Source organism: Homarus americanus, unplaced genomic scaffold (assembly GCF_018991925.1).
Source record: "Homarus americanus isolate GMGI-L3 unplaced genomic scaffold, GMGI_Hamer_2.0 scaffold48016, whole genome shotgun sequence".
Classification (NCBI taxonomy): Eukaryota; Metazoa; Arthropoda; class Malacostraca; order Decapoda; family Nephropidae; genus Homarus; species Homarus americanus.
Window position 1 is genome coordinate 174,520 of NW_024755055.1, and position 16,604 is coordinate 191,123.

The 16,604-nt window shown below is 45.4% G+C and overlaps 1 protein-coding gene across 1 annotated transcript in view; it reads right to left on the reverse strand.

Moving 5' to 3' along the window:
• Nucleotides 1-16,329, reverse strand: part of LOC121856188 (SRSF protein kinase 3-like) — a 137,345-nt gene extending 121,016 nt beyond the window's left edge. Inside the window, exon 1 of the mRNA XM_042351532.1 lies at nt 16,007-16,329. Coding sequence (XP_042207466.1) covers nt 16,007-16,329 — 323 coding nt within the window. The remainder of the gene's footprint in view (nt 1-16,006) is intronic.
• Nucleotides 16,330-16,604: the final 275 nt, after the last annotated feature.

A 16,604-nucleotide genomic window follows, 5' to 3' on the forward strand; every position in this document is an offset into this window, starting at 1 on the left:
GGAGTGCCCCCCCCCCAAAAAAAAAAAATGTACTATGATAGACCACAAACTATCTCCTGTACCTTACACCATCACGAGGCACCCGAGTATCACCTTTCACCACGCCGGGCTGGGTGTGTTCAACGTGGCTATGAATATTAAAGGAGGCTTCCCTATATCAACCTCATATATTAGAGCATTACCACACACTGTATACATTGCATCTGTAACCTTATTAATCATCATTATAAATCATCATCATCATCATCATCATCATCATCATCACTATTACTGCATGTACTATTGTTATCATTATAAATTATAATTAGACCTTAAAATTTATTATCCACATAATCAGTACAATATTATCACAGTGGGAAGTGACAGAGGTGAACCAGACAGATAATTGGTCCCGGTTGTGGCAAGGAACACCACATCTCAACACCACACACCTGTACACTACACACCTGTACACACCATACACCTGAACACCACACACCTGTACACTACACACCTGTTATTCATTACACTGCGCAGTAAGAGTGAACAAATGACAGTGAATAACGGCAGCCTGTGTGTATGTTTGTACTTAATTACAGCAACTCTGTATTATAGCTGTGACTTGAAGGTGAACAATAAAGCTAAAATATTATTATTATTATTTTCTCATGAGTCGTGGAATTTGATGACGAGACGCCTTAAAAAAAAATTATCCGCCATATTGATGTTTATAACCTTACAAAACTCCTCTTATTGTCTCGAATTGCTATGCTATACTTAACGCTTAAATCAGATATATATATATTAAATACCCAAATAAGGTAGTTAATACATTGATGCTGGTTATAGTCGGACAAACATACAAACGGAAAAGCGGGCAGACGGACGGATGGATAAGCGGGCGGACAGACGGACGGACGGACAAGCGGGCGGACAGACGGACGGACGGACGGACAAGCGGGCGGACAGACGGACAAGCGGGCGGACAGACGGACAAGTGGAGGTCGGACACGCTAAGTTTCCTTCCGGCTTCAGCAGAGGGGAACAGAGAGGGAAAGACTATAAAGATAATGAATCAACACAACCCACACAGTGTACTACTCAACAAGACTGCAGCTACCAGACAACATCCTCGCCTCTACCGCCACCACATATAACAATGGTCAACTGGGCCCCAATCTTTCCAAGTGGGCCCCAATCTTTCCAAGTGGGCCCCAATCATCCCAAGTGGGCCCCAATCATGGCAGACCCAAGCGGCCAAGCCTAATCTCAATCACCACATATAACAATGGTCAACTGGGCCCCAATCTTTCCAAGTGGGCCCCAATCATCCCAAGTGGGCCCCAATCATGATAGACCCAAACCTAACCTAAACTCATTAGGACTGGCCTCAAGTCTTAATGGGTCTCAGTCCAAATGATCCTAATTATAAACGACCTCCAATAGATAATTAGGTTAAGCTGAAGTCTTTAAGGAGTGACCTGCATCCATCACGTATAACCTCCTACCATTAGAGCTCAACATTGCTGGCAGAAGGCTGGCGAACGTTCGTCTGGTGTACATTCCGTATGGTCATTACTTGTAGAGAATACCCTTGGACTACCTAACCTAACCAAACCTAACCTAACCTAACCAAACCTAATCTAACCTAATCAAAACAAATCTAACCAAACCTGACCTAATCCAACCAAACCTAACCAAGTCTAACCAACTGCTAATGATCGAATAATTGGTGACCTTTGTGTCATTAAGTAATTAGACGATGTAAGGTAGGAGGAGGAAGTGTTTGATAAGGAAGAATAAAGGTGAGAGACACAAGGACAGGGGGAGAGGCGACGGGAGAGAGAGAGGAGGGAGGGAGGGAGAGGAAGAGAGGGAGAGACGGAGAGAGGGAGAGAGGGAGAGAGGGAGGGAGAGGGGATGTTTTTGATAAGGAAGAATAAAGGTGAGAGATGCTGCGGAGTAGGGGAGGAAAATGGAAGGGGAGAAGAAGGGGGGAGAAGGGGAAAGAGGGAGAAGTGGAGGAAAGGGAGATGAAGAGAAGAGGAGCAGAAGAGAAAGGAAGGTATGGAGAGAGAAAGAAGCGAAAGGAAAAAAAAGAAGGGAAGAGAAAGAAGAGGAAGAGGATGGAAGGAAGAGGAGGGAAGCAAAAGGAAGAGGATGGAAGGAAGAGGGAGGGAAGGGCTGGCACACAGCTATGAGAAGGAAGAATATTCGCACGCCTTTAAAAAAATGGAATTAGCGTAGTAATTATGCAAACTGCTTCTCCTTCAACTACATTATAAATTCCTAATGTTGGGGGGGAGTTAAATCGTCATTGTCATAATTGCCATCATCATTATCAAGACTAGTAGTAGTAAGAGGAGCAGCAATAAAAGTGATATTAGTAGTAGCAACAATAGTAATCGTAGTAGTAGTAATAGTAGCGGAAGCACGAGTAGCATTAATTAATAGTAGTAGTAGCAAACACCGAATTGCCCATATAATGAATCTCCAGACACCAGAGATACAATTCCATTCATCCATACCTGTCACACACTCAGTCTGTCACACACTCAGTCTGTCACACATTCAGTCTGTCACACACTCAGTCTGTCACACACTCAGTCTGTCACACACTCACACATTCAATCTGCCACACACTCACACATTCAATCTGTCACACACTCACACATTCAATCTGTCACACACTCACACATTCAATCTGCCACACACTCACACATTCAATCTGCCACACACTCGCACACTCAATCTGCCACACACTCACACATTCAATCTGCCACACACTCGCACATTCAATCTGCCACACACTCACACATTCAATCTGCCACACACTCGCACATTCAGTCTGCCACTCACTCTCTTACACCTGGCCCTCCTACCCCTTACAACTACCCGTTAACCTCCCTACCCTTATCGCCTCACCACAAACATCCCACTTTCCCTACACACTCTTGTACGCCTTTATCTGTTACCCAATTGTGCATTTTGACTGGCATTTTTAGAGCCAATTTCGTGACCCTTTTTGAGGGGTGGAATTTATAGAACGCGAGTCATTGTTTATCGTGTCTAAATATTTTTTTTTCTCCTGTGATTTTAAATAAAGTTTCTATTGATTCTAAATAAAGTTTCTCCTGATTCTAAATAAAGTTTCTCCTGATTCGAAATAAAGTTTCTACGGATTCTAAATAAAGTTTCTACGGATTCTAAATAAAGTTTCTCCTGATTCTAAATAAAGTTTCTACGGATTCTAAATAAGCTTTCTCTGAGTCTGAAATCTCTGGCAGCTAAATGTACAGTCCAGTTTAGTGTGTGGAGTAGAGTGGCTGAGTGTGATAAGACGAAGGCAGCTGTACTTAACGAGCGGTGGGTGAGCCTAGCTGGTGAGGCATTACTCAGTGGGTTTTAAAGGATTACCAGATGGGAGGAGCCTTACTTGGTGGTGTCCTACAGTAAGGGGGGGGGGAGTCTTGGCTGGTGGTGTCTTGCCGAACCTGCGTGTCTACTCCTTTCCCTCCCTCCCTCGGACAGTTTTCCGCCCCCCTTCCTACATCTAATCGTCTTTCCCTCCTACCTTCTCTCTTCCTCCTCCTTACACCTATCTGTTTCTCCCCACCTCCCATCTTCCTTCCCTTAAGTCGGTTTTCCCTCCCTCTCTATTCCTTAAGCAGTTTCTCCCTCCCTCTCTATTCCTTAAGCAGTTTCCCCCTCCCTCTCTATTCGTAAGCAGTTTCTCCCTCCCTCTCTCTACCATTCCTTCAGCCGTTTCTCCCTCCCTCTCTACTCCTTAAGCTTAGTTTCCCTCCCTCTCTATTCCTTAAGCAGTTTCTCCCTCCCTCTCTATTCCTTAAGCAGTTTCCCCCTCCCTCTCTATTCCTTAAGCGTTTCTCCCCTCCCTCTATATATTCGTTAAGCCGTTTCTCCCTCCTCTCTCTATTCCTTAAGCAGTTTCCCCCTCCTCTCTATTCCTTAAGCAGTTTCTCCCTCCCTCTCTATTCCTTAAGCCGTTTCTCCTCCTCTACTCCTTAAACAGTTTCTCCTCCCTCTCTATTCCTTAAGCAGTTTCTCCTCCTCTCTATTCATGTAGTTTCCCCCCCTCTCTATTCCTTAGCCGTTTCTCCCTCCTCTCTATTCCTTAAGCAGTTTCCCCCTCCCTCTCTCTATTCCTTAAGCAGTTTCTTACCTCCTCTCTATTCCTTCCAGCAGTTCCCCCTCCCCTCTCTATTCATAGCCAGTTTTACTCTCCCTCCTCTCTATTCCTTCCAGCCGTTTCTCCCTCCTCTCTACTCCTTAAACAGTTTCTCCCTCCCTCTATATTCGTTAAGCGTTTCTCCCTCTCCCTCTCCTATTCCTTAAGCAGTTTCCCTCCCTCTCTGTTTCCTTCAGCAGTTTCTCCCCTCCTCTCTATTCCTTAAGCCGTTTCTCTCCCTCCTCTCATTCCTTGGCAGTTTCTCCTCCCTCTCTATTCCTTAAGCAGTTTCCCCCCCTCCTCTCTATTCCTTAAGCCGTTTCTCCTCCTCTCCTATTCTTAGCAGTTTCCCCCTCCCCTCTCTATTCCTTAAGCAGTTTCTCCCCTCCCTCTCTATTCGCCATCGTTTCTCTCCCTCTCTACTCCTTAACAGTTTCTCCCTCCTCTCTATTCCTAAAGCCGTTCTCCCTCCCCTCTCTCCTTAAACAGTTTCTCCCTCCCCTCTCTATTCCTTAAGCAGTTTCTCCCTCCTCTCTATTCCTTAAGCAGTTTCCCCCTCCCTCTCTATTCCTTACTTCGTTTCTCCTCCTCTCTATTCATACTTGATTTCCCCTACTCTCTATTCCTTAAGCCGTTTCTCCCTCCCTCTCAATTCCTTAAGCAGTTTCCCCCTCCCTCTCTATTCCTTAAGCAGTTTCTCCCTCCCTCTCTATTCCTTAAGCCGTTTCTCCCTCCCTCTCTACTCTTTAAACAGTTTCTCCCTCCCTCTCTATTCCTTAAGCAGTTTCTCCCTCCCTCTCCCCCAAACCTTTTCTCTCACCCTTCTACCTCCACTCCCCCACCGTCAAACATACAGTAAGGCAGGCGGACACACATCAACACAGGAGGAGCATCAAATATTAACAAACATCACGGGTCGCGGCGCCACTGTCCGTCACGACACTCGCTATTCACCAACACTCCGCCTCCACTTCCGGAACATGGGTGAACGAACGCCACAACCGAATTCCGGACGTAGAACTTACGAACCCCAGGAGTTCCGTTTCGAGGGGTTCAGGTTTCTTTACTCCTCTCCAACTTCCGGAACAATAATAGTTAACCTGTGCCACAATCTAACCTAACCTGTGCCACAACCTAACCTAACCTGTGCTACAACCTAACCTAACCTGTGCCACCATCTAACCTAACCTGTGCCACCATCTAACCTAACCTGTGCCACAATCTAACCTAACCGGTACAACAACCAAACCCGTGCCAAAACCTAACCAAACCTGTGCCAAAACCTAACCAAACCTGTGCCAAAACCTAACCAAACCCGTGCCAAAACCTAACCAAACCCGTGCCAAAACCTAACCAAACCTGTGCCACAACCTAACCAAACCCGTGCCAAAACCTAACCAAACCTGTGCCACAACCTGCCTCACTCCACTCCACCGTGACATATATACGTAACAGGAGTTGGAGGTCGTTTGGTCTAAATGAGACTGTGGTTGTTTAATGGTATGTTGCTATAGTTGGTGCTCTTGTCACAGCAGCGGCAGCAACAGTAGTAGTGGGAATATATGCAGCTGAAGCGGAGGCAACAGCAGTGGGACACCAGAGCAGAGTGGTAAGGTACCAGAAAACACAGCTGTAATAATACCAACATGAAATGACACTAATAAAATTTTAAAACGTATTTTGTTGGACGACCACACAAGGAAGAGTCACTTGCCCAGGTGGACGACTACAGGAGGAAGAATCACTTGCCCAGGTGGACGACTACACGAGGAAGAGTCACTTGCCCAGGTGGACGACTACATGAGGAAGTCACTTGCCCAGGTGGACGACTACAGGAGGAAGAATCACTTGCCCAGGTGGACGACTACAGGAGGAAGAATCACTTGCCCAGGTGGACGACTACAGGAGGAAGAATCACTTGCCCAGGTGGACGACTACACGAGGAAGAGTCACTTGCCCAGGTGGACGACTACACGAGGAAGAGTCACTTGCTCAGGTGGACGACTACACGACGAGGAAGAGTCACTTGCCCAGGTGGACGACCAAACGTTTTCAGCTCAACACCTACAATTCACCCAACCAAATGTTCCACGTCTCGTTTAACACCAACAGACTGACCTTCAACAGTGTAAAAGACAGAATATTTCACTGCCTTCCACACTAGGATAAACCTTCACCAATTAACTAAACGCTCTCTGAATCATAAATACGTGACTGGCAATTGAGTAATACATCCGCGTCAATCAGCAGACTGGTCAACAAATCCCCTTATGCAAATAAAGCCTAACCTAACCTAACCAAATTGTCTTGAGATAATATAAAAAACGTACAGTTAATTAAAATATAACTTAAAATAACGATATAAATAATATGGTAATAACCTTTAATATAATCAGTCACTCAAAAAATATCTTTACAAAGTTGTGTTGATAAAATATGACACAACGGACGAAGGATTTTGACAACCCCACCGAGACAACAGGAGTCACAGTGTTCATTGTGAATTTCATCGATCACCCCCCCCCCTCACCCCCCCATGTAAAGATAGTTTTTTACCTGACTGTACAGATGGATAAACACGACACTATATGCCTTTCTGACATTCGAAACGGTGCGTACAAATAGAGAGAAGGGAGGAAAAGGAGGAAGGAGGAAGGAAGATGGAGGAGGAGGAAGAAGGAGAGCAAGAGGAGAGAGAGAGAGAGAGAGAGAGAGAGAGAGAGAGAGAGAGAGAGCAGAGAGCGAAGGCAGAGAGAGAGAGAGAGAGAGAGAGAGAGAGACACGTGCCTTGGCCAGCAGCGAGAGTCATTCAGCAGTCCAACACACACACACACACACACACACACACACACACACACACACACACACACCTAGCGTCTCCTAAAGCTGACGTAACTCCACCAGTCTTGTGTCTACGCTGCCACCAACACCAGCTTGACCAGTCTGTCTTGTTATACCCTTGCTTGTGCCTTTTTATAACAACAACAATGACACGCTTTTGTATTCTCACGTACGGAAAATAAACAAAAGCCTGACGACACACTTAACACACATTGTAGGAAAACTTCATCTACCTAATCCAGCACCTGCATCTATCTACCTATCTAATTTAATACCTTTATGTATGTATGTATGTATGTATGTATGTATGTATGTATGTATGTACGAATGTATGTATGTATGAATGGATGTACAGGTATGTATGTATGTATCTAATTTAATACCTTCACATCTGTCTGTCTATCTATCTATTTATCTATCTATCTATCTATCTACCTACCTATCTATCTACCTATCTATCTATCTATCCATCTATCTATCTATCTATCGTCTTTACTCTCTTTACCTTCGGGTGGGTCTTGATCAATGAACCCATCCTTAAAGAAAAAGGGATGAATATAACGGGTGGAACATAAGAGAAGGGGCAAGCAGCAACAGATGAGGGGCAAGAAGCAGCAGGAGAGGGGCAAGAAGCAGCAGGAGAGGGGCAAGACAAGGGGGCAAGCAGCAGCAGGAGAGGGGCAAGAAGCAACAGGAGAGGGGGCAAGACAAGGGGCAAGCAGCAACAGATGAGGGAGCAAGCAGCAACAACTTAGATGAGGGGGCAGACAAGGGGGCAAACACCAACAGAGGGCAAGACCAAACAAACATCTACACAGAATGTGGTCTTGGCCTACAAATTGAGAGAGAGAGAGAGAGAGAGAGAGAGTACAGTACAGTAGATATGTATGTATGTACAGTATGTATGTATGTATGTATGTATGTATGTATGTTCTATCCTACATGAAGGAAATTTCCCCCTTTACACCCATTGTCAATAATCTTCCCTGAACCTCATATATTCCCCCAACAACACACACCTACTGTACACTCAAGACATCATACAGTGCGTGCGTGTGTTTACCGTTCTTTAAAGCACTGCCATTCAATTCCAACGCTGTCCCGACTACCATCTTTGTTACCCTAAAATTCCCACTCCATCTCGGCAGCCATCTTTGTTACCCTAAAATTCCCACTCGATCTCGGCAGCCATCTTTGTTACCCTAAAATTCTCACTCCATCTCGGCAGCCATCTTTGTTACCCTAAAATTCCCACTCCATCTCGGCAGCCATCTTTGTTACCCTAAAATTCCCACTCCATCTCGGCAGCCATCTTTGTTACCCTAAAATTCCCACTCCATCTCGGCAGCCATCTTTGTTACCCTAAAATTCTCACTCCATCTCGGCAGCCATCAATGTTACCCTAAAATTCCCACTCCATCTCTGCAGCCATCTTTGTTACCCTAAAATTCCCACTCCATCTCGGCAGCCATCTTTGTTACCCTAAAATTCCCTCAACACCATGTTTGTACCCTAAAAATTCCCCTGTCGTCTTGGTTGAACGAGTCATTTAGATGCGTTCGTCCATACCTCAAGTCTGGGTACAAAATTGAACGAGGGGAATCTTCTGCGGTTCGTGACGGAGGAACACGGCGGCACAGCAACACCCTAAGCTTCTGCAGGAGTGGGAGGGACACTTGCTCTACCCCTAAACCCTTTGACGGGAATAAATGGGTGAAATTTATATATTAAGGGATTTATGCTACACTTTTACCTGACCTAACGAGAGAGAGAGAGAGTATATATATCACCACCCTGAACGTCATCACTCATACAACACAATAATACACTACTGTACATAAAAGACTTGACCTTTATGGACACAAACTCGTCAATTACAACTCGCAGTGTCTGGGCGAGACTGTAGCTGAAGTATACAAAACCATACCATGAAAATAAGCTCCAAAATAATAATAATAATAATAATAATAAAAATAATAATAATCATAAATTACTATTCCATATATCATCAACAATAATAGTAATAACAATAATAATGACAATAATAATAATAAAAATAATAATAATAATAAAATAAAAGTTTATGAATACAGTAATAATAATTGATAAAATGATATACATTAGTGGAATAAACGAAATGGGGTCACACACACACACACACACACACACACCAGCGAGCGAGGTTCCCTGACAGCTCATGATGGATAAGTAAAAGTTCACTTAGTCAAATATTACTGCAGGTCATGAGTAACAGAGTTCTCCACCGTTCTCAGCTCACCGCCACACTGAGTTAAAAGCTCTTAACTCGTTGCCACACCAGGTTAAAAGCTCTTAACTAGTTGCCACACTAAGTTAAAAGCTCCTAACTCGTTGCCACACTAAGTTAAAAGCTCCTAACTCGTTGCCACACTAAGTTAAAAGCTCCTAACTCGTTGCCACACTAAATTAAAGGCTCTTAACTCGTTGCCACAAAAACTATAAGCTCTCAGTTCTATGCCACACAATCTTTAAGCTCTCAGTTCTACGTCACACAATCTTTAATCTCCTCTCAGCTCACCATGACAATTTTAAAGCTCTCAGCTCACCTTCACAAACTTTAAATGATCTCGGCTCACGGTCACACGAAGCTCTTACTCCCAAAAAACTCTTAAATAAACAACATACCCCAACAAAATCCCATGAAAAGTCCCCACAGCTGAAAACAATTTATATCAACCCACAGCTTAAGATAAGATTTCTACCCCAAAAGTACCCACAAGTTTAAGATAAGATTCATACCCCAAAAAGTACCCACAAGCTTAAGACAATTTTTATCAACTCACAGCTTAAGACAATTTCTATCAACCCACAGCTTAAGATAAGATTTCTACCCCAAAAGTACCCACAAGCTTAAGACAATTTACATCACAATTTTTACCATAAGAGACCTTCAAGAGTCACCAAGATCATCCACTGCGGCGAGAGTGTTGGTGTTATTTATGAAGGTGTCTTGAGGGAGTTGTTCACTTTGAGCTGGAGTAAGGGTACAAAACTGTCTTAATTCTATATTTATTGTAAAGTAGATAACTGTCTGAGGTGATGTTGTTGTTTGAAACTATGCAGCAATAATAATAATAATAATAATAATAATAATAATAATAATAATAATAATAGAGGTATTTTCATAATAACAATAATAATTGACTATTTGGTATCGTATTTTCTTTAAGGTAAAAATTTCAATAATTGCCTAAATGGTAACACAATTTAGGCCCAATTTCTAATACAAAGTTATGAAAATTTACAAGAGGGCAAACTAGTTACTTCCTGTTCAGTTCTTAAGCAGCAACAATGAAAATGGTTGCAAGAGGCTGCTGAAAAAGGAGGGAAGGAGGATGAGGGGTGGAGGGGGGACGATGAGGGATGAAGGAGGGAGAAGGGAGGACGAGGGAGTGAACATATGTATGTATTATTATTATTGGAGCAATGGACACCAAGACATATAACACCACAAAATCCAGCAGCGGAGACGTGATGCATGAATCAATAATGGCTGAGACTGTGGCGAGGCTGCGGCGCTACTCCCTCCCTCCTCGGAGACCCAAGGCATCCAGCCTCCCAGCTAGGCCCCTCTGTTCTTCTCTCCCTCCCCAGCCTCCCAGCTAGGCCCCTCCGTCCTTCTCTCCCTCCCCAGCGTCACAGCTAAACCCCTCTGTCCTTCTTTCCCTCCCAGCTAGACCCCTCCGTCCTTCTCTCCCTCCCCAGCCTCCCAACCTAGACCCTCTGTCCTTCTTTCCCTCCCAGCTAGGCCCCTCCGTCCTTCTCTCCCTCCCCCAGCGTCTGTAGACCCTCCGTCCTTCTCTCCTCCCCAGCCTCCCAGCTGGGCCTCCGTCCTTCTCTCCTCCCAGCCTCCCAGCTAGACCCCTCCATCTTCTCTCCCCTCCCCAGCCTCACCAACTAGAGCCCTCCGTCCTTCTCTCCCTCCCCAGCCTCCCAGCTAGGCCCCTCCGTCCTTCTCTCCCTCCCCCAGCCTCCCAGCTAGGCCTCCGCCCTTCTCTCCCTCCGCTAGACCCCTTCGTCCTTCTCTCCCTCCCCAGCTTCCCCGCTGAAGCCCCTCCGTCCTTCTCTCCTCCCCAGCCTCCCCAACTTGGCCCTCTGGCCTTCTTTCCCTCCCCAGCTAGACCCTCCGTCCTTCTCTCCTCCCCAGCCTCACAGCTAGGCCCCTCCGTCCTTCTCTCCTCCCCAGCGTCACAGCTAGACCCCTCGGTCCTTCTCTCTCCCCTCCCCCCAACCTCCCAGCTAGGCCCTCCGTCCTTCTCTCCCTCCCCAGCGTCACAGGTAGACCCCTCCGTCCTTCTCTCCTCCCCAGCCCCTCCCAGCTAGGCCTCCGTCCTTCTCTCCCTCCCCAGCCTAGACCCCTCCGTCCTTCTCTCCTCCCCAGCGTCACCAGCCTGGGCCTCCATCCTTCTCTCCTCCCCAGCCTCCCAGCTAGGCCCCTCAAATCGCTCTCTCCCCTCCCAGCAGCCTCCCAGCTAGGCCCCTCCGTCCTTCTCTCCTCCCAGCCTCCAAGCTAGGCCCCTCAGTCCTTCTCTCCCTCCCCAGTACAGCCCCTGAACCCCTCTGTCCTTCCCCTCCATCCCAACCCGGCCACAACGTTCCCCTTCCTAACCTCCCCAGCCAGGACCTCCCTCTTCCCTAACCTCCCCAGCCAGGACCCTCCCTCTTCCTAACCTCCCCAGCCAGGGCCCTCCCTCTTCCTAACCTCCCCAGCCAGGGCCCTCCCTCTTCCTAACCTCCCCAGCCAGGACCCTCCCTCTTCCTAACCTCCCCAGCTTCCATGACACTTGACAACCTCACCGTCCACACCACTTGGTATCACTACTACCATTACCACCACTCACATCAACTGGCCAATAGTATCCCTTCAAGAACCACCACCGTCAACCACCAAAACTACCACCACCACCACCAACCACCAAAACTACCACTACCATCATCAACCACCAATCAGTCTCTCCCCGATCACCAACACACCACAACTACTTATTCTCAACCCATCCAACTCAACCGGTTCATCCACCACTCACCCATAAGGACCCCCCCAGCCATTCCCACGGTAGATAATGATTCACCTCCACCACCACCACCCAATAAGCCACCTCATTGTTTATAGTCTCCTGGCTTAGTGGTATACTGGCTTGCGACATGACTGGGTGGTTTAGAGACGGAGAAAGAGTAGTAGTAGTAGTAGTCATCACTTAATTTAACTTACGAACCTCCAGGAATCCGCCTTTCAAACCGCCCCAGTGTCATTCTTACCTGTAAAGAGAAAGAAAGAAAGAGAGAATTAGTTAACTGTACAAATGCATGCAGAGAGAGAGAGAGAGAGAGAGAGAGAGAGAGTTGCTTGAATAGCCTCGTCACTCTTCACTTTACCCAAGTTACTTCGTGAGACGCATCTCACTCCATTTAATTTTCAACCTTCCTCCCCAATTCTTGTCCTCTACAGTAGTTGAACTTACTTGTCTATCTTCCTATAATAATAATAATAATAATAATAATAATAACAATGAAAAAATATACAAATAACAATAATAACAATAGTAGTAGTCGTAATACCGTAATTATAATTTATATAATAACTACAACATATGAAAATAATAACAGTAGTAGTAGTAATAATAATAATAATAATAATAATAATAAATAATAAAAATAAAACACACAATCACATGACCTCTCTCTCTCTCTCTCTCTCTCTCTCTGTGACTCATCCATCCACCTCTTAAAAGTCTTCTACCTCTCCTCCTCCTCCCTTCAATAGCCTCCACTCCACTATGACGTCACGCAGGTAAACAAACACAAGACGCAGTGCATTACAGGATCACGTGATAGGAAGAGGTCGTCATGATAGTGGAATGTTGGTGAGTGCCATTGTGGAGGAGTGTTGGTGAGTGCCATTGTGGTGGAGGGTTGGTGAGTGCCATTGTGGTGGAGTGTTGGTGAGTGCCATTGTGGTGGAGGGTTGGTGAGTGCCATTGTGGAGGAATGTTGGTGAGTGCCATTGTGGAGGAGTGTAGCAAGGTGCCATTGTGAATTGTTAGGTGTTGGTGAGTGCCATTGTGGAGAGGAGTGTTGGTGAGTGCCACTGTGGAGGAGTGTTGGTGAGTGCCATTGTGGAGGAGTGTTGGTGAGTGCCATTGTGGAGGAGTGTTGGTGAGTGGCAATGTGGTGGTGTGTTGGGTGAATGAAATATAAAACATTTTCGACTGAGACCATAAAGAAACACCTTTACTCTCCTCACAATCAATTATAATTATCGGCCATCTTTAAATGTGTATATCCTCACTCGACCCACAATGCACCGCGCTAAACAAACCTGATGACGTCAACACCTCCATCCAACTTCCTCTCGCTCTACCTTGAAAAAATGACATCATCATCATCCCTTCTTAAATAATGACTTCTTCCCCCGTGTACTTATTGATTGCTAAAAGAATTCGCGTTTTTTTTTCTCAACGTCAACCCCAAGAGTACGATGACTAAGTTCCTTGAGTACAATTGACGTAGCCCAGTAAGACATTGTTAACCCCTTGAGTACAATGAAGTAGCCCAGTAAGACATTGTTAACCCCTTGAGTACAATGAAGTAGCCCAGTAAGACATTGTTAACCCCTTGACTACAATGAAGTAGCCCAGTAAGACATTGTTAACCTCTTGAGTACAATGAAGTAGCCCAGTAAGACATTGTTAACCCCTTGAGTACAATGAAGTAGCCCAGTAAGACATTGTTAACCCCTTGAGTACAATGAAGTAGCCCAGTAAGACATTGTTAACCCCTTGAGTACAATGAAGTAGCCCAGTAAGACATTGTTAACCCCTTGAGTACAATGAAGTAGCCCAGTAAGACATTGTTAACCCCTTGAGTACAATGAAGTAGTCCAGTAAGACATTGTTAATCCCTTGAGTACGATAGATCTGTACTCAGGGAACTAAACTTAAATCGGTTAAAATTATCTAACTCAAGGGGTTATGCTCTTCCCTGCTTCACAATAGAGTGACCAAACACATGAATAAAGATATACTCACTCTTCACTTGTTTACATCTCTTCACTTTCACTCATGTACAGTAAGTTGTAATATTTATGTCCAATAACTCAAGAGAAATTTATACCTGGATCCTCAATAATTCGTAAGTTAATCCCCCCCTCCCCCCCTGTAAGTGTAAGATTAGAGAGGGTGTTTATTTAATCTCTCATCTTTCAGTGTGTGTGTGGGTGGAGCAGATTGTGGTGGCAGGTGGTGGGTGTGGGTAATTGAATTGTGGGTGTGGTGTGGGTGGGTGGGTGTGGTGTGGGTGGGTGGAGTGTGTGTGGAGTGGAGTGGGTGTGTGGTGTGGGGTGGAGTGGGTGTGTGGTGTGGGATGGGCCATGGTGTGGAGTATTAATGATTATTGAATTATTGGGTGTGGAGTGTGTTGTGTGTGTGTCAGAAGGGTCGAAACTCACAGCTTGACTTTAGTTATCAGATGCATTCTCTAATACCAGTTTAGGGGTGAAACTTATAATGTAAGGAGCTGGAACTGACACGAGGCAATTCTGTTTGGATTAAGTGAGATTCTTTAAGTAAACGGACAAGTACAGGGGTTCAGGGTTGGGTTTCTTTTTTAGTGTGTGTGTGTGTGTGTGTTTGTATGCGCACAAGAGACATTTATACCGTGTTTACGGGCCCAAAAATCAGTGTCATGTCAACCTTGAACGTGTTGGGTGACCACTAGTTTTTTAGTGACCACCTTAAGAGGTCCAAAATTGGCCTAAAACAGAGTTCTGACCCACAAACACACCATTAACGTTTCCTGCACATAAACAAAGCCGCTAAAACAATATCATGCTAACTCTGAACCCACTAATCTGAAGTTAAACATTGAAAGTATATATATAAAACACAAGATAAAATGCATCACTCGTTCATAAATTTCCACTTACGAGGAAAATTTAACTGGTGGAAACTTTAGTAAGCTCGGGCCCAGTTTCCAACACCCATGCATCAAATTCTCTTCTGGGTCAACTTTCCATCCAAAGACACGAGTTTAAAATAGGAAATCCTGGGGAAATCTTGAGACTCTCCTTGGCCTCCGAGAAGACAAGAACCAACACCACCGTATTTGGGGATTCTGAATATTTACCTGGTGTCGATTTCACGCGGCTCCCCCCACCCCCTACCCTGTGCATCTCACTCCACACACAACTACTACCTCTACCTCCTAAACTTGTCCCCACCTCTAATCTTTTTTCATCTCCTTATCTTTCTCTACACACCAGTCTGTTATTTCTACAAGGTCAGGATTCTTCACAAGACCTTACAAGTTCTCTACAAGACCTTCATCAGACTCAAATAATGAATCTCATATTTACAGGTAATAAGCTTAAAAGTTGACTATACACACGGTATCTCAACTACTCAATGATGTAGTGTCTATCGATTTGCTGTGTGTGTGTGTGTGTGTGTGTGTAGTCTATAGCTCATCTGAATAGTGCATTTAACCCCTCTGAGTACGATGACATGACAACCCCTTGAGTACAATGACAAAACAAGAGTACAACGAGTTAACCCCCTTGAGTTACGATGACTAAACACCTTGAGCATGATGACTTGATGGCTGAAATGAAAATGTCATCGTATTCAAGGAACTAAGTCCCAGGGTGTCTATAGCATATCAATACTGTCTCCAGATCACGTTACAATAAGCGAGTAGCCATCTCTGACCGCGACAAAGTACACCACAGTCTTGAAAGTCTCAGTACAGACCGATAACCACTTCCTTATCTGTTAGTGTAGTGTAGTGTAGTACTCTGGGAGAGGAGGAAGCTAGAAGTACTCGTATACTAGAGGTGTGGAGATAGTGGGGGACGGGAAGGACGCACCTCAACGCACACTTTGGGTATGGGTGTAGGCATGGACGCACCTCAACACTTTCTAGGCATGGACACACCTCAACACTCTCTGGGTATGGACGCACCTCAACACTCTCTGGGTATGGGCACACCTCAACTCTCTCTGGGTATGGACGTATCTCAACACTTCTAGGCATGGACGCACCTCAACACTCTCTGGGTATGGGCACACCTCAACTCTCTCTGGGTATGGACGCACCTCAACACTCTCTGGGTATGGACGCACCTCAACACTCTCTGGGTATGGACACACCTCAACACTCTCTGGGTATGGACGCATCTCAACACTTTCTAGGCATGGACTCACCTCAACTCTCTCTGGGTATGGACGCACCTCAACACTCTCTGGGTATGGACACACCTCAACACTCTCTGGGTATGGACGCATCTCAACACACACTCTAGATGTGGAGGTGTGGGCATGGGTATAAGAGAGCGACCAGCAACAGACACGTACCCTCCTGGGAGTTCACCAGCTGGGCCACCAACCAGGGTATCTCATCAACTCTCCCTCACAGCTGCTCTCACCCAATACCACACACCTACTACCATGTTATTTGTCCCCTAGAAGTATATATTTACAACACTACAACTATTATAACATACAGACAGATCCCTAGAGCCAGAATAACCATAGTGAGAGTGAGTGTGTGAGTGTGTGTG